The sequence below is a fragment of the Hippichthys cyanospilos genome, chromosome 3 (assembly GCF_059441005.1).
Source record: "Hippichthys cyanospilos isolate Australia breed blue-spotted pipefish chromosome 3, RoL_Hcya_1.0, whole genome shotgun sequence".
Taxonomy (NCBI): domain Eukaryota; kingdom Metazoa; phylum Chordata; class Actinopteri; order Syngnathiformes; family Syngnathidae; genus Hippichthys; species Hippichthys cyanospilos.
Window position 1 is genome coordinate 6,880,064 of NC_142371.1, and position 20,277 is coordinate 6,900,340.

At 37.8% G+C, this 20,277-nt stretch overlaps 1 protein-coding gene across 1 annotated transcript in view; it reads right to left on the reverse strand.

Moving 5' to 3' along the window:
- Positions 1-20,277, reverse strand: part of dnah5 (dynein, axonemal, heavy chain 5) — a 94,711-nt gene that overhangs the window by 53,434 nt on the left and 21,000 nt on the right. The window contains 28 exon segments of the mRNA XM_088409446.1: positions 376-518; positions 872-1,076; positions 2,979-3,155; positions 3,297-3,538; positions 5,450-5,596; positions 7,713-7,866; positions 8,006-8,113; positions 8,210-8,344; positions 8,719-8,913; positions 10,415-10,602; positions 10,729-10,836; positions 11,071-11,141; positions 12,803-12,975; positions 13,617-13,841; positions 13,914-14,126; positions 14,886-15,042; positions 15,137-15,300; positions 15,556-15,709; positions 15,887-16,086; positions 16,183-16,275; positions 16,350-16,497; positions 17,503-17,741; positions 17,837-17,899; positions 18,072-18,290; positions 19,002-19,237; positions 19,318-19,442; positions 19,546-19,622; positions 20,127-20,269. Of these exon segments, the coding sequence (XP_088265572.1) occupies positions 376-518; positions 872-1,076; positions 2,979-3,155; positions 3,297-3,538; positions 5,450-5,596; positions 7,713-7,866; positions 8,006-8,113; positions 8,210-8,344; positions 8,719-8,913; positions 10,415-10,602; positions 10,729-10,836; positions 11,071-11,141; positions 12,803-12,975; positions 13,617-13,841; positions 13,914-14,126; positions 14,886-15,042; positions 15,137-15,300; positions 15,556-15,709; positions 15,887-16,086; positions 16,183-16,275; positions 16,350-16,497; positions 17,503-17,741; positions 17,837-17,899; positions 18,072-18,290; positions 19,002-19,237; positions 19,318-19,442; positions 19,546-19,622; positions 20,127-20,269 (4,502 nt within the window).

The following is a 20,277-nucleotide window of genomic DNA, read 5'->3' on the forward strand; positions in this document are numbered from 1 at the left end:
AGAATGAAGCCAGCTCTTCAAGACCAGTGTTAAAATAATGGAAGAGAGGGAATCATTATGTTATAAGTAAAGCATAAATTAGAGCTCAGCATGTTCGATTAAAACCTGAAAGCGCTGACTTTCATGGTAAGGAAGAACAATGGACCTTTTCAAGAAACATATGTGACCTCAAACATCTCAAATGTTCAAATGAGTAATTTACTAAAAATGCCAACAGATACAAAAAAGGGAGGAAATTGGAACTGTGTCACAATATACAGCCATTGAAAATTTTATATCTAAAAAAAAAAAACATTGTTTGGCTCATACAAATTTCTGACTGAGAATACACTCATGGTTGACATATTGTGGAATATTACGTTATTTGTTATTCACCTTGCTCTGCTTGGCGATTGTCTGTATCAGGAAGTCAGTTCGAACATTGTCCACGTTGGGTACCAAAATTGAGCTATACTCTGGGGTTATGTCAGATGGATACTCATATTCCTCCACTCGTGTGTGCCAGTGGACCCACTGACCTAGAACAAAATGTATGTACATACATTACCACACGCAACAGTAGGAGTATCTATATTAAAAAAACAACAACAACAACAAAAAACACGGTGACCTAGTGTGCTAGTATGACTGATGATCTTATTGGTTTTCACCACGAATCCCCACACACAGCATGCATGTTAGGCCAATTAAAGACTATATTGTTGAAAGTTGTGAATGGAAGTATGAAATGTCCTTTATCATCATCAGCTATTGGCTGATAATGATTATTAAGGTATTTTATTATTGTCTTTCATTAGCAGACAGGTACCAACAAATGCGTATGTATCTCATCCACAAACTTCAGCCTGAATGTTGCCACGTTCATTCCTACCGTCTGCTGTGACATAGTAGTCAAACATGGTGTCCTCACTGCCAAGAGGGATTTCAGGCAAATTTAGATGAATACTGTCATTCCCTCGTAGCCATATCTCCATTTTCTTGCGGTTATCTAGTTCAAGGACAGCTCCTGCGCTCCACATCATGGCAAACGCATACAGGCGCTCCAAGTGCTCTCGAGATAATTCGGCACATTGTTCCTGTTGAGGTAAGACTTATAAATCCTAAATCACTTTAATTATCAGCATCCAAGCAACAATGTGTCTTGGTCTAAAATTAAAATAGCAAATTTTCGAGATGGTACATTGGCTCATAACAAGGAGAATAGCATTTCACATTGCCATAGCAACCCTAGATTGCCAACTTAGCAGTCTAATTTAGACAGCATGCATCAGCCCTTATTTGACCTCTCAGGTAGTAGACAATCAACCGTGCTTGCACAACGTGTACAGGCAATTTCTGTTTGACCTTAATGGACATTAGCTGGTTTGGCTTGACTTGATTTTTAGGGGCTAAAATGAAAACGTCAACTTCTCATCTGGAGAGACAGAGAAAAAAATCCTTTGAATGAAAAACTGACATATGCCATACAGTATTGTTACTTCCCTACAGCTTTTCAAAAGATGCATAAAATTCAAAAATATGGTTTTGCAGTGAATTTGACATCCCAACAAGTTTGTCAGTCATTCAAAACAAAACAGTTTCAATTAATAGCTTAAATATGATACTTTGAACATATAAAGAAAGCCAAGTACCAAGTCTGGTTATGGTGAGCCCCCTATCCAATCAGTTAGTAATGTGAATTTTGGATTTTGAAGGGAGCCATTTCATTCACTTAAAGATGTTCAGTTACTTTTTTTATTTTTGCATATTTAATTAAAACATCAAAACTCATACTCATAAAAAATACACTGGTATTAGTGATACATTGCAATTAATTGTATACTTTAAGTGTCCCTTATTTATATAGCATCCCACCTACTTATTTGTGTCACAATTTTGTCCCATTTTGCCAATGTTGTTAGGAACAATGGAAATTTTGAAATCTGGTAAGCATTTGCCAATTTTAAGAGTTATAACTGAATTTGATTTCTAAACAGATTTTTGGAATAACACATGTACTGTAAGTGTACATAACCAAAAATGTAAAGGTTGCAAAAATGGAATTCAAATGATGTTACAACTGGTGAAATTGATGTTTGCCGAAAGCTATCAGTGCCCACGCTACAGGCTTTTACATGTGTCCATGTCCATTTTTTTTTTTTTAAACTAGAGCAGTGGTAAAACAATGTTACGCTCTTTACACCACTTTCCATGTTTGTCCTCCAATGTCTGTATGTGGTACTGAAAAAAAGCTCCCCCTCTCTGCTTTCTGAGTCTGTTTGGGTTAAGTTGCTAGTGCAAACAATTCTTGAGTTGCATTAATTTGAAAGACGTGCATCAGCCACGTAATGTATGTGAGATTAATACAAAGGTCCGTGTCTCTCGTTTCAAAATCCATTGGAATTACATTGCTTGCAAAAAGTTTAGGAGTTATGGTGATTTGAAAGACGTGCAAATTCCTGTCACCTATGATAGTTGCATAGTTTAAGGGATGACGGAAGTGGCTTGAGTGTTTTAATTCATGCCCTAAGTAGTATGTTATGTTGGTAATTTTGCCAATCCTAGCTTCATTTTGATATGGGTAAGAATATAAAAATAGGCATTTAGTGTATTTTTAGAACATAAGCAAATTTAAAGAAAACTTGACTTGCACTGGCCATTCAAATGTGTAGACAGATATGTTTCGTCAAAAGCTATTCCATGTCATATGGCTCTTTATAAGGACTCGATTGCCTCGCACTGAAGAGCCGTTCAAAAGACCTGCTTTGTTCATCGTGAACCTCACATCACTACAGCCTGTTTTTGATGTTGCCCTTCAACAACAGAATTAATTTAGATAAGTTCATCGGCAAAACTTTGCCCGACACCTGATAGCGGTCCTGATAATTGGCTTGAGGTGTATTGAAAGAGGGTTACATCAAAAATAGCCTGGAAGGGGCACTTAAAGGAAAATGTGCATGTGTCGCCTGTTTGGAAATTCAGAGCAATATCAAACTCACCTTTGTTGGTATTAGTCCCTGAAGCATGTTGATGCACTGCATGATGACAAAAGCTTCAAGCAGGTCTATTTTGAATTCAAGAGACTGTACACAGAAGCGGTACACTTTGGCGAAAGAGGAAGAGAAAAGGCCCCTCAGAATATCCACTTCCTGGGGACAGCGTTTTTTCAACCAGCCCTGGACACAAGTAAAGTTGTTAGTTTTTAATAAAGATTCTTCTCCTATGTTTTAGGAGTAACAGATACACATTATCAGGAATTTAGCTTTCATTGTATTTCATTTCATATGATCACCAACACCTTGGTCACTTTTCTGTACCTCCAATATAGGGCTCCAGCTGAGCACAGATGAGCTCATGAACACCATGCCATTGCGTGATACAGTGGCTGGAGAAGCATTGTCGATGTTATGAGGTTCGAATACCACCTTACAGTTGGGTGCCATAGGTATACGGTCTCCGTTTGCCAAAGTGAGAGTTCTGTTGTCATCTAAAACGGAGTTAAGATTCTCTATCCAAATGGCATCAACCGGTCCATCGAGGACGATCCATATATGTTCTCCTGAAAAATTTCGAGATATTTACTTTTGAAACATTACATTTGATTGCTTTAGATAATAAGACAATGAACAAGCAGCGATGCACACGATTAGTGCGTTAAAAACATGGGAGCATAATTCCAAGCAAGATTGTAATAAAAATCTGTAGCAGTAGACACTTTCAAATCATGACCCACATACATCTTCTTGTGAGGTGAGCTGCAAGCAGCACATAAAAAGTGCACACATGAAAGCAAACACATATACAGTAAATTCATACCAGTGTATGCATGCATATTTAATGAATGCCCAAAGATGATAAGAAGATAACAAACCCTAGCGTGATGAGCTTCGAGTGCAAAGATGTCCCTGGGCAATCAAACCTTTCTGTGACATACAACATTACTGCTTTTCACACAGATCCCAAAGAAAAAAAAACATGCCCCTTCATATGCAAGGACCCCAAAGAATTGTATGAGAAATCAGTTCTAAGCTCAGCTCTAAGCTCTCAAGGGACTCCTCTTCTTCCCTTTATATTACTAAGCAGAGAAGATGCAGTTGTGAGGCCATATTCGCTACACTCCATTGAAGACAACCACTAGCTGCTGTGTGTCAGAAAAGTTTCAGAGGTGGTGTCACAAAGGAGGAATTTAAAAGGCAAACTTTTTTCTCTTCACTGTGGGCCAAATAATTAACCAACACTTTAGGATTCCTTTTATCAGTTGGTGATAAGAAAACAAATTTGTGGTATTACCAAAGGGTTCTGCTTCAAAGTGTATATTCAAAGGCTCATTTAGAATAAAATAGACTGCCTTTATTGGCATTGTATTGCAGACATACAACAAAATAGGAAACACTGCATCAATTGCTGCGTATTAAATAAATATGAAGAGAAAGAATAAATAAATGATTTCATAATATTGGGAAAACAAAGAAATCTTGTTTATTTTATATTTACAGTATTGCTAAATATCTGCTGTTCCTATCCATTTTATGTGTCTGGACTTGTATTCATCAAAACAGCATGCCTGCAATCTGCCTTGTTAATATTAATGCATAGCATCATGAACAGATGTGATTTCAAATTGTTGTGGGCCTTCGCTTGCAAGTAGCAGTTGCAACTGAGTGGTACACCAGATTGTTATACTTGTAATATTATCGCTGACACAAGTGAATATTCTGAGGAAAGAGAACAAGAAACGTGTCAGCAGGGATAGGCATGGGAAACGTCCTCAAATGTAATATTTATGAAGTCAACTTTTTTACTGTTGAATGTGACATGCACTTTAGGGAACTATGTGTTACCTGTTATTTCTTTTTTTGTGCTACGAAAATTAAAAAAAAAAAAACAAAAACATACAATGCCAGAGAGGTCACGAACAAGCATGCAAGCACCGCCGTTTCCTCATCCAGAGTCCACCTGGCTTTTTAGATGACCATGAATGTGGCATTCAGACGTTGTTTATTTATACATTCACTCAGTCATTTATTAAATGTATTACTTTTGATAACATGGCCATGGCGCATCTGACAATTTGATGACAGAAAGTACATGAGAATTTAGACCAGTTAAAAACAGGTTCAAGTTGTGGAGCAGATGGTGTACGGTTTGGATGGCAAACAAGTCGGCTGTGTTCCTTCCCACAACAATGCTTCAAAACAAAGTACCTCTTGTACCTAGATCGTCTATAAAAATGCTAAAAGAAAGAAAAATACTTGTGTGCAGTTAGACTGTTCTTTGTACTATACTTGCACAGGAAATGAAAAGAGGACCCTATCTTTTAAAACTTCAACTATTATATATATTTTTTTAGATTTGATTTTTTTATAATATTAATTGTACTGGTAAATACAAAATAATACAGTAACAATTTGTTGAGGTTTTATTAATTGCCATTATCAACGCTTTATCACACAAGCATACAATCCCTGACCTTTCTTTGCCTTCAGTGTTTTCCTCCAGAGTGTTGAAAAGATTCCATCAGTCCAGTCATTCGTAGCCACATCAAGTCGACCAAACATTTGCGGGGCAGTGATGGCTTTGGGATTCATGCGCATCTCTCTGTGAGGTTGACCACACTCTAATGGAGCAAGGACATGGACACTTATCATATTGAGACAAGAAGGGGTGTTTTCCAAAGCAAGATGTGTAAAATTCACAGATCTGAAAAACATATTTTCCTTCTCATTTTTAACTAAATAGACATTTCCTAATTGATTTAAATTGTCTTAATCAGGCTTTTTTAAACAGTTAATCTTTATAAAGTAAGTTATATTCACAAGAAAGCACATATACTGTCATCAAAGATTACATGAAAGGAAAAAAGTTAATCTTCTCTTCTTCTAAGGCAGCGTACAGGGATAGGATGAAACAGTGCTTTCTATTGTACAACCTATTGAAAACTACATCATTATAACAGACTTCATCTTTCTTATGAAATTGTGTTATTTTGGTGGCTATGCTTCTAACTTGGAAGTAAAGGTTCACGTTGCAATCTGAAGTGACCCAATTCCATTTTTTTTTTTTTTTTTGCCACTATCCGACCTGTATCTGATCTTTTGATGGGAGTGTGGCCGACACAGATTTAATGTATTCAAATGCGACCCAGGCCACATGGGGATGTAATACTAAATCCGATACATATCCATTCTTTTGACATGCGACTTCAGTCTGAATGGCCATGTTGCATTTATCCGTCTCACATGCAACAAACAAGTGACAAATGTCATAATTCTGAGGTCAAAAGGGTGCAAGTAGTTTGTAAAAAAACAAAAAAAAAACAAGCGCAGACGAGGCAGAGACAGCTCAATGATAGGGGAGCTTGGTGTATTTTGTCACGTTTTCTCTTGCGCTCATTACAAGTGATAAAATAAACCTCATCCTTTCTCTCCTCGGTGTAATGTATTCTTCAAATTTAACAGATTGTAAATATTCTCGCTCCTATTTCAACAGCTATTTCAACATCGCCAGATATTTCCGTAAACACTAACGTTCAGCACGCCCTCTGGGTGTGATGTCACTGTGTCCTCAATGCGCATGCTCGACACCTTGGTGGTGTTGAACGTTCACACACAGGTGACATACACATTTATTTGGAGATGTGAACGACCTCACACAAAAAAATCGTATTTTCATCCAAAAATTCAAATTGAGCATTAAGCCCTGCATTACGAACCTAGCCTAAGAAACCTGGCTCCCTTAAACTTTGACACTCACCTTGTCCAGCCAATTGGATTGATTGATTGATTGATTGACTGATTGATTGATTGAACATATAAATGCAAACAGAACCAAAAGAAGATAATGATGGATATAATAGTTGAAGTAGGAAGCACAAAACCAACCAGTTCTGCCCCTTGTTGTCCAGTTTATATAAAAGAGAGTTATTCATGTAGCCATATATTCCAAATAAATATAGACACCAGTGATCAAAACATGTTCCCAAAGACCTTACGATGAAGGATTCCGTAAGGTTTCTGAGATGTATAATTGATTGATACATCTTTGTGATAATAATAATATGATAATAATGCCTTACATTTATATAGCGCTTTTCATCATAGTCAAGGCGCTTTACAAAGTACAGCACAATCACACAGTAACCAGTGGTGGTAAACTACCGGTACATGGTGTAGCCACAGCTGCTCTGTGGAAGACTGACAGAAATGAAGCTGCCTTACTGCGCCATACGGCCCTTTCGACCAGCCACTGGAGGCAAGGTGGGTGAAGTGTCTTGCACAAGGACACAATGATACGTAACTCTGACAGAGCGGGGATTGAACAGCCAACCCTTCGGTTAATTGATGACCCCCCTCTACTGCTTGAGTACTATCCTGTATTTTCAAACCTGTTTTTGAGCACAGTAATCAATTTCATGCCGTTGTCATCATGCACTGCTGACTGCTTGGAGAATATGGCCAATTTTTTGACAGCTTAGGCGGCACTGGGGTGGTATTGGATTGGGGATAAAACAAAGTGAGGACCCAGTCGTTTTCTTTAATTGTGAATGGTTTATACTGAGAGTGCAATAATGAGCAGGAATGCTCAGCGATGGATGAGATGAAAGGCCAAAAAAAAAAAAAAATGAGTGAGAAGATAGTATACTAACATTGATAAAAAATCCACGAAATTGAATTTGCATGATACAGTCCCTTTAAAATTTTAAAAGCAAACCTCGCAGTTTGTTGGTCACCCACCTGTCATTGCTCTCATCAGTGTATGAATACAAGTTGTCTTTCCAGCCCCGCTGGGCCCCAGAGCCATCATGCCATGCCGGACCCTCTGAGTCTCAAATAGTTGGATGACTTTCAGTTTCCATGGTGGGTGACAAATCAGACCTGCATCTGCTACCTGAAGAATGAAGAACATATATATATATATATATATATATATATATATATATATATATATATATATATTTTTTTTTTTTTTTTTTTTTTTTTTTCTGACTAGCACGGTCTTATTTATACATGTAGAAACTGTTTTCTACCTGTTTGTCAATGGATGCCTCAAGCTCAGGGTAACCTGCTTTATCAAGTTGAATGCCCGGGAAGAGGTCCTCAATTAAGCTCAGGAACAGTGGCTCATCTTCATCAATCTAAACAAATACAGTAAGTATAGATTTATTGAAGTAAAAATGTCTTCAAACTTCTCAGGGATGAATATTGTAATTTATTGAATCATTCAAACTGACCAATTTTGAGAGATTCATGTCCCTTAAGACTCTCATGACAATGGTAGACTCAGTGTCGCTGGGATTGGCTCGTTTGGCGGCTCCCAGGGTTCGCAAAACGGAGAGGATATTTCGCAAACCAAAATCATAGTGAACCTGGAATGATTTAATCAACAGTCTCAACTCAGCTCCAGCATATCTTTTTTATTTGTCTTGACTGTTTTTATTCTATTAATTGTCTTTATAATCAATATTAGGAAATTATTATAACCTTAGTGCCTTGTTTATTTCAACATGTAAAACTCAGAACACAAAATAACATTCATTCATTTATCCAGCAAAAATGAATAGAGGTACTGTACTTTAGGAGAGATGTTTTCAGATTTTCAGAAGGGAATGCTTGGCTTATGCTAAGGTCTTTATTATTCACAGATATTCATGAAATCAATGTGTTTAATATCCCAAATGATGTAATTAAACTCCAAATAGCCAACAATTTCAACAAGACATTAAATTGCGGCTTTGTTTACCTGCTTGGAGAGCTGCTCTTCACAGAGCTTGTAGAGAGTGAAGAATTTTCGCGCCAGCTCCATATTGTCTATGAAGCCACAGCTGGCTAGTTTTACTCGTATGATAATTTGACGGTCAGGAACCATCATGGCCACGGAGCGAAAGTTGATCTTAAGGTTCTCTGGGAGTTCTTGTCGCCCTGCGTAACCTGGGTTCTGAGTAGCCACATAAGGCAAGCATAATTCAGACATTATTGATCAATTTGACAGTTTCTCATTATGTTATAGAATTTAAATGATGCTTTAACTCATTTCTGGCTGTACCTATTTTTTTTCTTTGCAAGAGTCCCTTCAGTGGGGGACTGATTTTAACATTATTACATCACATTAGTGAAAGAATTTTGTACAACAGTAGCAATTGAAAATACAGATTCTAAGTTTCCAACAAAATATGTTGGTGTATAATCAGACAATTCTTAGAAGTGTTTTGCTGGCAAAAGCATACGGGACAAAATTTTTTGTAAAGCCAAAAAAAAAGGCACCATTGTGCACTGAAGAAGTTGCATTGGTGCATGGTGGGTTGCTTGCTGTCTACGAAAATAGATGGATGGATGGATGGATGGATGGATGGGTTCTGATCAGATATGTGGCAAAATCTACTCCAGTATATGCATTACAGTATAGTACAAAGACAAACTCAGAACAGGGAGGATGATAGTGGCATTTGTAGTCATATAGCATAGCAAATGTTCCCAAACCATGAGTTCAGTCAACCAAATCCATATGGAAATACCGCTGAACGCTTTTGCCATTGAGCCAGCATACACAAAAAAAGCACACACATATGAATGTGATCACACACAGGATGGAAGAAAAGGATGATCTTTGATCCCACTTACCACATTGGAAACTATTTCCACTATTCTATTATCAATGATTTAATTGGGGAATTATAAGAGTGCCGAGAAGAACAATAATCTGTGACTCATCGAAGAGTATGATATTTCTAGTAAGATTGATACAACTCTAAAACTCCTGAATAATATTTTATTTTATTTATGAACTGACATTTTTGAGAATGTATTGTTTTCACAAAACAGGTATTTATTTTTGTTTGTTTTTAATTCACCCTGTATAAAGCATGTTTGGATCAATATTCCCAAATTTGATGCTAATGAGTTAGCCTTGATTTGCAACCCAACAAGTATAATCTAGCAACTGAAGAACGCCCACCAAAATCCCACCCAAAAATGCTGTCCAAAGTACACTTTTACACATGCCCGAGACATGCTGGCTTTAATTTAATCCATATGTCTCAAACTCCAGTCCTCGAGGGCTGCAATCCTGCATGTTTTCGGTTCTTCTCTCTCAAACACACCTGATTCAAATGATTAGGTTCAATTATCTTGAACTTTTGAATTAGGTATGTTTGAGAAAGAAGAATCGAAAACATGCAGGATTGCGACCCTCAAGGACTGGAGTTTGAGACCTATGCTTAAATCAGATTAACAATTATAGCTTTTCTTTCACATTTCCAGCAATGGAAAACTGCACACAAACTTGATTGGTCTTATTCAGGATAGATTTGGACTGCTCCGTGAGCAGTAGAAATGCTAACGCCTACCTGTATAGCATTTAGAGAGCAGCTGTAAATTACATGATTCTCATGTATGAGGGAATGCAGAAAAAATGGTTTATGTAGGAAGATGACACTGACCATTGTTATAAAGATACCAAATTCTGGATTCATCTCCACATTTTCTCCATCTGTAAAGACAAAGTTTTTTCGTCGTTCTTTCTTGCAGGTGAGCACGATTGAAATCTGCTGGGCTGCAACCGACAGGACGGGAAGGTCAATGCGATTGAATTCGTCGAAACATCCCCATGAACCAGACTGAGCAAGACCTATGAATAAGGCACAAGACATTCACGGGTTAATTTGCTTTAAATAAAAGCACAATCCAATTATCTTGTGTAGCCAAAACCTGGCACTCGATCACTATTGAAAACATCATTCTTCTTCCTACTTACCCTTGAATATCCTCCCCAAACCCCTGAAGTCCATCTGATCAGAACAGTTGAAGACCACCACGTACTTTCCCAAACAGCGACCCATATCTTTAATGGTCTCTGTTTTACCTAAAACAAAAGAACAATTTTTTAAACCAATGTTTTTTAGAGCAGTTTTGTGAATTATTGACAATTTGAGGAGCAACTTGAGGTAATGGCAAGTAGCTGCCTTCTTTATAACATTTGTGGCTCACATATACACCCGTTTCAGTCTGTTTGCTAAACTTTTGATATGTTAAAATTAATTGTCGGTTTCATGTTTGCAAAAAAAAAAGAAATAAAATACTGGGACGTCTTTCTTACCTGTGCCTGCAGGGCCCGCAGGTGCTCCACCCATACTCATATAGAGAGCCTGGGCAAGGGTGATGTAGCACCTACACCGTATATGTGGACATAGAAAAAAAACTCTTACATTCATACATTAATAATGTTAGTTTTTTTGCATTGCTGCCTAAAGTATGAAATTATATTTTTCTTTATGTGATATTGTAACACTTGATGGAATGTGATGATAATGTGAGATGGAAAGGCTACATCAGTGAAGAGGTAATTTTTGGTTCTTTGGGGGAAGTCAGGCCTTACAGTGGGATGCAACAAATTTTATGACCTTTAGAAGAAATCTGAAAATGATTGTTAAACATTAATTAGCAGGTTTTATCTCAAATAATAACTGTCCTTTCTACCATCCACATCTGCTGTTTCTCTTTATCAAACCTAAGGCTGTGGCTGAGAGAGTATGAAGGACAGACAATGTGAAAGTACAGAGTGAAAAAAAGTGAGTGACGCACTCGACATTGTCATTGAAAAACACAAAATACTGTACTGTATTTCAGGCATGGAAAAATGTCAGAGAAAATCAGAGCTCTTTTGGCATTTGTGTGCATGAGGTCGCATCTTGCAGAAAGATGCTGGCAGCTTACTTCCTGTGGCTTCACATTGCTTTCTCTTTGCTGTGTGTATGTCAGACCATGCTTGTGGGCTGATTACTGTCTGACCGTGAGCTGTGTTGCGCCGAGCAAATTAGTCCCTGTCACTCACAGTGACTGACTTCTGTGTAAATGAAGCATTGTTCTCATCATAGCATGATGGACTGGTTAGCAATAGACAAAGTCAAATAGCCAGATATGCAAGTCTGATCATATTGAATTGTTCCAAAGTAGTAAGATGCCTTCCTCCTTTCAAGATACAGCTAAAAAGTGATTGGAAATTATGGCCATAATGTATGCCTCCACTACAATATTAATAATATTATATATTCCAATAATTAAAAATTTTATTTTTACAGTACTTGAAAAAGTCAGTTTTGAGGATTGGCTTGTAACAATGAACCTCTCAGATCAGAAAAATCCTTTGAGCCGCTATCAATTATTTTTTCGTCAATCTTCATGCAGTCCTCAACAAGTGGATTCAAATATTTATTGGCACGGTAGATAAATTAATCTGAACGGTTAAACAGTAGGTTTGACTTTACACAGGTTGTTAAAGCACTATACAAGTGCAGTAGTATGATTGGCATCTAAGGTCAGTAAAACACTTTAGGCAGCTAGCATCTCTTAAGTGTATGAAAGACTTGAGAAATTATATTAAAAGCAATATGTTTTTTGGAGTTATTTGCAGATACCAAAATAATATAACATGAGTTTAACAATAAAGATGATAATATTGTTCAAGGAAATTGTACTAGCCTAATGTGAGGGCTTGGTTTGAAATCCGGTCAGAGTACAGTCAATAATTTGGATCCCACAGTTGGTCAGAAAACTAGGATTGTTTTTGCAAGAACACCTTTAGACAGGATCCAGGTTTACTTGAAATCCCCAAATTGTGTAGATGGGTCCTTTACAAGTCCTTGACTGCATTTGTGCCAATGGAGGTGATTTGCACTGTGAGTGTCTATTTAGGTGGCAAAAAGATTCAATAAGCTCTATATTGCATCAATTGAATAGTTTAGTTTTTTTTTTTTTTTTTTTTTTTTTTTTCCAGTTCGCTCTTTTGTGTGTAAGTGTATTTTTTTTTTTTTGCACAGTGTGAAACTTACCTGTCGGTCAATGGTGTGATGACCAGCCTCTCGGTGCAACCCAAAAATTCATTCTGGTAGACAAAACCTACATCCGTGATACTGATAACCATTTTGTCGGCATCCTCATTGAAGTAGAAACGGCATTGCTTCAACCATTCAAAGTCTCCGGAGCTTTTGACATGAAGTCGGCACTTGGTAACAAAAGTGAACAAAAAAGACGGAGGATAAATTAGGGCAGAGGGTGAACAATTAAAGAAATCTGGTTAGGATTTATGAAGGGATAGTGGTTGGAATTAGTTACAAAGAGGCGGTTAGAGTTTAAACAATTAAAGAAAAAAAGGTGTTGGAGATTTTATGTAAATATGAAAGAGATGAGGAAGATGAAGGCAGAGGAGCTATTATTGAAATCAATTTATATAATGAAGTGGCAGCAGTAATAAAGATGGCTATTAGGTTGAGTCAGAAATGAAAAGCGAGAGAGAAGGCTGAACTGAAGGTAAGAGCCAGAGAAATAATATGTAGGAAAACATGGATCAAATTAAATAATAAATTAAGGAAAATACAACATAGAACATCAAATAAATGTGTTTCTTGTTCTCCTTGGTGACAAGCAAGGCAATTATTGCGGCCAGAAGAGTGCCTTTCATAACATAAGAAAAAAAAGGTTGAATGTTTTTCTCTGGCAAAGAGAGCATAATGGCATTGGTAGAAAGAGTGATTTAACATATAATGAACAATTGCTTATTATACATACTTGAAGTACCAGTTTAAATTATAGGGCTTGCTGCAGTATTACAATGTACAAAAATGTGTCACATCCATAGCTTCTTACCAGGTCATCAAATATGTCCCTCTGGTGAACATGGATAGTAATGAGAGTCTCATATTTTGTCCGCTCAATAGCACGAAGGTCTTTTGTAGTCATATCAATCAGAGTATTGAGCAGATCTAAAAAAAATTGATTTGTTTTAGCCATGATACGGCGATCGTATCTGGCATTAATGAGAGCGTCTTCAGAATCTCTTGTCCATATCATCTGTATGCCCAGCAAACCCACCTGAATAAAACATTAACAGATTATAGATAATTTAGCATTAATTGTGTCAATCATTTTTTATTCTTAACTCACTTGAGCAGGGAAAGAGTTAAGGAAGTCGATTAGCTGGAAGCCAGATTCCTGGATGGCCAGGACAGCTTGTCGGATAACCATGTGTAAAGACCTCTGGGATTCCTTCAGGAGGGCATTGAGCCAAACCTCAACATTCCCTTCTGCTGTGACTGGACGATCCAGCTCCATGGTCTCCCCCTCTCGAGAAGATACAGCCAGGATGCGGTCATATACCTGCAGAGTGTGTTATATTGAGAATATAGAAATTATTTCTTTTTTTTATGCCTGACTTACAATAAATAATTAAATACGTCCTTAAAATGGGTACACAGCTGAGCTCTACATAATTGCGGTTCCTCAGATGTGGATTTGCATTTTTTTTTTATCTTTAATTTTTTCTCAATCTTTTTAAAGTGGTGTTGTGGATTATTTAAAGTTGCCATTTACTGGTGTTACGTGAATGCAGAATGCATGCTACGGCTTCACAGACAGACCATACTATGAAAGCATGCGCCAAGCGAGCGGGGGAGTGAGCAAATACAAATGCAATTTGCCATTGGTTTCAGTGCATAATAGCGCAGAACCAACAAAACTTGGGCAAATATGTAAACACTGGTTAGTTATCCCGGGCTTCCACGGACACACACAAAATGAAAACAGAACTCTTACTAGTCAAGTAGAATGCAAGACAGAGATATATTCTTTATATTTTTGTGGTAACCTCTGAACATTAACCCTTGTGTTCTAGGGACAGTTCCCAATTTTCCAGAAGCATTAATGGAAAATGTATAATGAAAGTTTATGTGTAATGAAGGAATTTCTGAATTTCTAACAATTCTTAAAAAAAATGCACCTAATTGAGCGTCAAATCAAATCAAATCTTTGGTATTTGCAGGCTTCATCTCACATGAATAGTGGGGATCAGTGCACACGCACACAGTATATACAGTACAACAATGCCTTTTTACTTCAAATTAATTTGCAAAATGTCACCTTGTCATGGAATCTGACAGACTTAATGTTGTCAAAGACATTAAGAAGGTGAGCCTGGATGGTATGGGAGTCTGAGGCCTGACCCAGGATCTCAAGCAGTGCAGGGTCAGACACAAAGAAGAATCGAGGGAACAGCAGCCGTTTCTTCTCCAAATAGCTGTTGTAACATGTTGTGTAACAACGGAACACACACACAGACATGTTAAATTACTAATGATTTTCAAGCATGGTCTTGCTAATATGGTGCTCACCCTGTTAGAGATTTCTGGCAGATCTCAAGCTGCTCCAGGAGGTGAGGAAGCAACTGTCCCATTGTTTCATCTCCAACACATGATTGGATCACATTGGGCATATCATGCGCACGCGTCATGATCTTCACCCATGATTTGTCAATGTTTGAGAAACGTTTTGCTTCCTGGCAAACAATGAATAGATCTTTTTTGTATTTTGTTATTTTTCAATTTGAGTAACACAACTATTTGACTGCAAATCAAAACAAAGAACATTTGTGTTTTTTGGACACTGATTGCAAATACTGTACATAAAAGGATGTCATTGATAATGTTTATAGGTCAGTAGGTGTTTTAGTGTTCCGCATGTCATGAAACATTTCATTTCAGCTATTATACAAGATTTTTGCAGTGCAGAAAATATTGTGTTATCAGACTACCTTTGGAAGCTGTTTAGCTATGTCTCCTCCAACAAACACAGCCTCCAGGTAAATCCACAGGTTCTGAACAGTCATCCAATTTTCTATGATGTCAGTGGTGTTGGACAGATTGAGAACCCATTTCTGTATCTGTGCTTTGAATGGGGTGTTGTACCTGGACAGGAGCAAACACCATCCGGTTGGAACGACGCTTGATATTGTTGTGAAAACGCATTCACTGTCATTGATTACCGCCATCCATTTTTACTGGGTTGGCAGTGAATGAAATAAATACCCAAGTAGGGTGTTCTGGTGCTTTCTAATGTAATACTGGCAAGTGAGAGAGCCATACCTGTTGCTAATAAGAGAGCCTAATACCATGAGGCTGTCCTCCATACTGGCAATGATTTCTGATGTGCTGTCTCCTCTCAGTAAGAGTTCCCCTCGGTTTTTAAAGTTGGCAAATGTAAAGGTCTTGTTGTCCCACTCAGCAATAACTTGTTTCAGCTTCTGCTCAATGTCCCGTTCTTTCACTGCACTGATGCAGATATCCTGCATTGGACAATCGCTCATAATTAAATGCACATGATGTACACCGCAGATTAACCCAACATCAAAAGTGGAGGAACAGTCTTTTACCACACTAACCTCAATCTCCTCTTTGTACTTGAGTAGAGGAGCCTCCATAATATTACGTAGCTTGAACGTATCTGTCTCAACCTCAAAGGTATGTCCTGTCACCTGCTCAAAGCGCAAGAAAGCTGGTGAACATTAGTGAGTATGATGCGGTTACTGCATTATATTGTTTTACGAACCTCTGTAATTCTCTTCCAGTGTCGCATCATCATGGCCTTGTTAGCCATTAGCTCCAAAAGTGGGCAGCACTCATTAAATTCATCAATTATTTTCTTCAGCTCGAGGAAGGCTTGCCATTCTTTGAGAGCCCGAGGCAGCTTACGGCATCTGGAGTCGGAAAACCAAGCTTTGAGCTACAACATGTTTTCCTCAGAACGCCGTCTGCACGTATCCAATAATGAGTATGGAACCATGTTATTATCATGATTTAACACAAAAGTTGATGTGTTAAGGACTTTGAAAAGTCAGTCTTATTGGAAGATTTTTTTTTTTTTTTTGCAACAGAAATAAACACACATTTTTCAAGATGAACTTGTATTTTTTCCTCTGAACAGATTCCAAGTGAGTAAACCCTCACACAAGACTTACAGCAGAGGTGAGAGTTGATGGGAAATAATTAAACTTTAATTTGGTGCACTGATAAAACCCATTTACAGTATATAGTATACAGACGTTATAATGCAGTTGTTGTTTTTTTGTTTGTTTGTTTGTTTTTTGTAATTGTTTTTTTTTTTTCAAATCAAGTAATTTGTGTGGCAACATTCTTCATTTTGATGATTCCTACCTGGCCTTATTGCTGTTTTGGAATTTCCCGCTCTACTCTTCGCCACACTTCAACTCATTAGCTAACCAGCCGAGCCGAGGCTTGTCTAGCAACCTTGTCCGCAGCCTCACGCTACTTCTGCTTTGCCAGGTTGTCTTCATGCGATGACTGACTTTCCAGCATTCACTTCCAGCTTGACTCCAAGCTGGGTTGTTCCTGACCTTGCCTCATTCCCTGATCAGCTGAAAGTGTACTTTCACCCTCTGAATCAGTAAGCTTCTGTCTACCACTTGCTTTGCCATGCTCAGACAAAGCCACTCTACCTGGGGGAAGTGAATCAGCATGTGACAAATTGGCAAGCCAATGAAGAAAGCTTCCTGTTGTCCGAGTGTTAAATGTTCTACATTGGCACCAAAAACACTGTGGTATACAGTAGACTTTATTTCTTTAGTGTGTGAAACTGTATCTAATGATTATGTATGATGAGTTCATCAGGTTAAATGGTGTACTGTAAAACTAACCAGCTTGATCATCTCATTGTGCTTGCAAAGGCAAATTGCTTTTCTCACCTCGTTTGAAAGTCCAGTAGATCGTTATTGATTTTCTCAATGTGCAAGTCAGCCCAAAGGATGTCATTGTATCCATTAACAGTTTCAATGACATTGTTGTACAGGCCATACAACTTTTGCAGTAGAGACAGCTGCTTTCTAATTTCCAAGAGCTCAGGATGCTGGGTAACAGGAAGTCCAAACAGCTCCTCACCGCCTGTATAGGTAATGTACTTTCTGAACAAGTTATCAAATCGATTCTGAGAAGAGGGACAAAGCAGAAAGTAAATTTATTCATCATCGATTGCCATTGAGTATTGTCTGCAATTTATATGGGAGACATAAACTCTCATACCTGGTACATAATAAGTCTATCACTGGCATCCTGAGGAGCTAATCCCACCACCATTGGTCCATCCTAATGTACAGTAAAGAACAACAAAGAGTATTATCGTCTTTGAATAACTTTAAGTAGGACTTGCATGTAATTTATATTTACTGTGTCATAGTGCTTGTATAATAGAATAGAATAGAATAGAATAGAATAGAATAGAATAGAATAGAATCAGTAATACAATATACCTTATTACCTTGTTATAGTCCTTGTAAAACTGTTGACAATCTTCCATGAATATCTGCACATTGGTGATTAGTTCACCTCGGAATTTTGGCTGTAAAGCAATCAGTTCATTCTGCACCTCTGTACTCCGAAGCAACAACTTCTCCCACATGTAGCGGAGTGTGTCTACTCTGTCTGCTTCTTCTTTAGCCACTGAAAGCTCATACTTGTTAAGCATGGCATAAGACTCCTATAAAACACAATTAGAGGTGTTGGCTTTTCATGAAAAGATAAAATGTTTTGCTCATGGAGTCTTGTATTCTAGCTGGACCGTGCACCAGTGCACACAGTGAAGACCCGGACAGAACCTTGACCTCAACACCATCACCTTCTAGTATGTGACCCGGACAGAACCTTGACCTCAACACCATCACCTCTAGTATGTACTAGAAATGGAACACTTATATATAGCACTTCCACCTTAAAAGGCTCTTGAAGTGATTCATATTCAACTACTACTGAAATAATCAGCATCATTGAGCACCTTCTGGTTCAGTAACTTGCTCAAGGATAATTCAATAGGGTCAAACTTTGGCCAAGGATCAAACTGGCAATCTCTGGGTTGTGAGACCAACACTCCATCACTTAGCCACACCACCCAAGAATGAAAAGGACTCAATCCACCTTGTTCTGCATATATTCTTTTGTATGGTTGGACCAAAATTCCCACTGAATCTTGGAAAATGATTTTACAGTAGTGTGAAATTCATTTTGGCTGCATAATTTCTCCCAGTATTTTTTACTACACATGTTTTATTTCGCCCAAAATTCATTAGCCAGTTGGGTAATATCTAAAGCATTCTAAGACTGAAAGAGAAATCACAAATTTTCTCCTCCTTTTCCTTTGGTGACTGCATATACAGGTACATGCAATTACCACTAGCATAATTGCCTGCTTTACCTCAATGGGACCAACTTGAAAGTCAATGGCTATTTGGCGTTCTCTGATCTCCTTGAATGCTGCCATAGCGATGCGAATGTCATCCAGGTCTTTAATCTGCCGATTCAGTTTCTTCCCTACTTCATCGATGAAACTGAAGATTTGGTCCATCTCAAACCGATATGTTCTGTTACAGTATAGCCCATAGTCCATCATCCAGTTTTTAGTTTCAGCAGTCAGAGACAGCTTCAGATCCACTGATGGATAAGAAAACAAAACTAGTCATTATAGTTGTCAATTGGCAAGCAGTCACTATAAAATTATTTTCTAGTGTAACCTGTAAATAGTGCGAGAGCCCCAACAGTGATGCATTCAGGCTCTGTGTTTATTTCCAGCTGCAAGTCTCGATAGTAAAGAATTTGACTCTCAAACTCTGACAGCAATGGGCTATTGTGAATAAACCTGGGGTGAATAAAAGGAATCACTATATGAATAAATTGTTATCAAGTACTTTCAGCATGTTTGTAGAATTTGTATTGCAATCAGATGTTGTGGATGGTAATACTTTTGCATGGCATCACCACGGTCCTCTCGCCAAATGTGATGATAACCGCTGAAACGATCTAGTGCTTGCATCACCTCCTGGAAAACGAAGGACGGAAAACGCATTGAAAGCAATACATACAGGTATAATGTAATTAATTTTGTAAGTTGGTTACTCATTATCCACGATTACTCAAGAGAACATTCATTTAGCATTCTGGTGTATGCACATTTGAGTTTGGCACCTACAGGACCAGACTACAAAACATTAATGCACGCAAGAGATGCCATAAATTGAACGTCAACGTGCATGATCAGTGAGCAATCACCACCCATGAAAACATGGAAAAATGATAAAATGATACATATAGCTAAATACTATCCAATTTCACAATTTTTATATTTTATAATGGTGAAACATTGTCAGAATGACAACAAATGGGGGAAATCTGCAATTACACAGAACCATTTTCTGATTGTGTATGTTCAAAAACTACAGGCTATTTAATGTTTACGTACCTTTTGATGTTAAGTACTAACATACAATACCTATAAGAGTAAAAGAGTAAAAGTAAAAGAGTAAAAGTATTAAGAATACAATACCTTCCTATTGGAGACAATAGACGTGCCAAGGACAGAAACCAGTTTGACAATCTCCTTGTTCTCAGAAACACTTTTGTAGTAGTTTCTGGCTTGGATGGGAATGGCTTGGTTCACATATGCTGATATGTCTGAGGCGCTGCCGTCTAAAAAT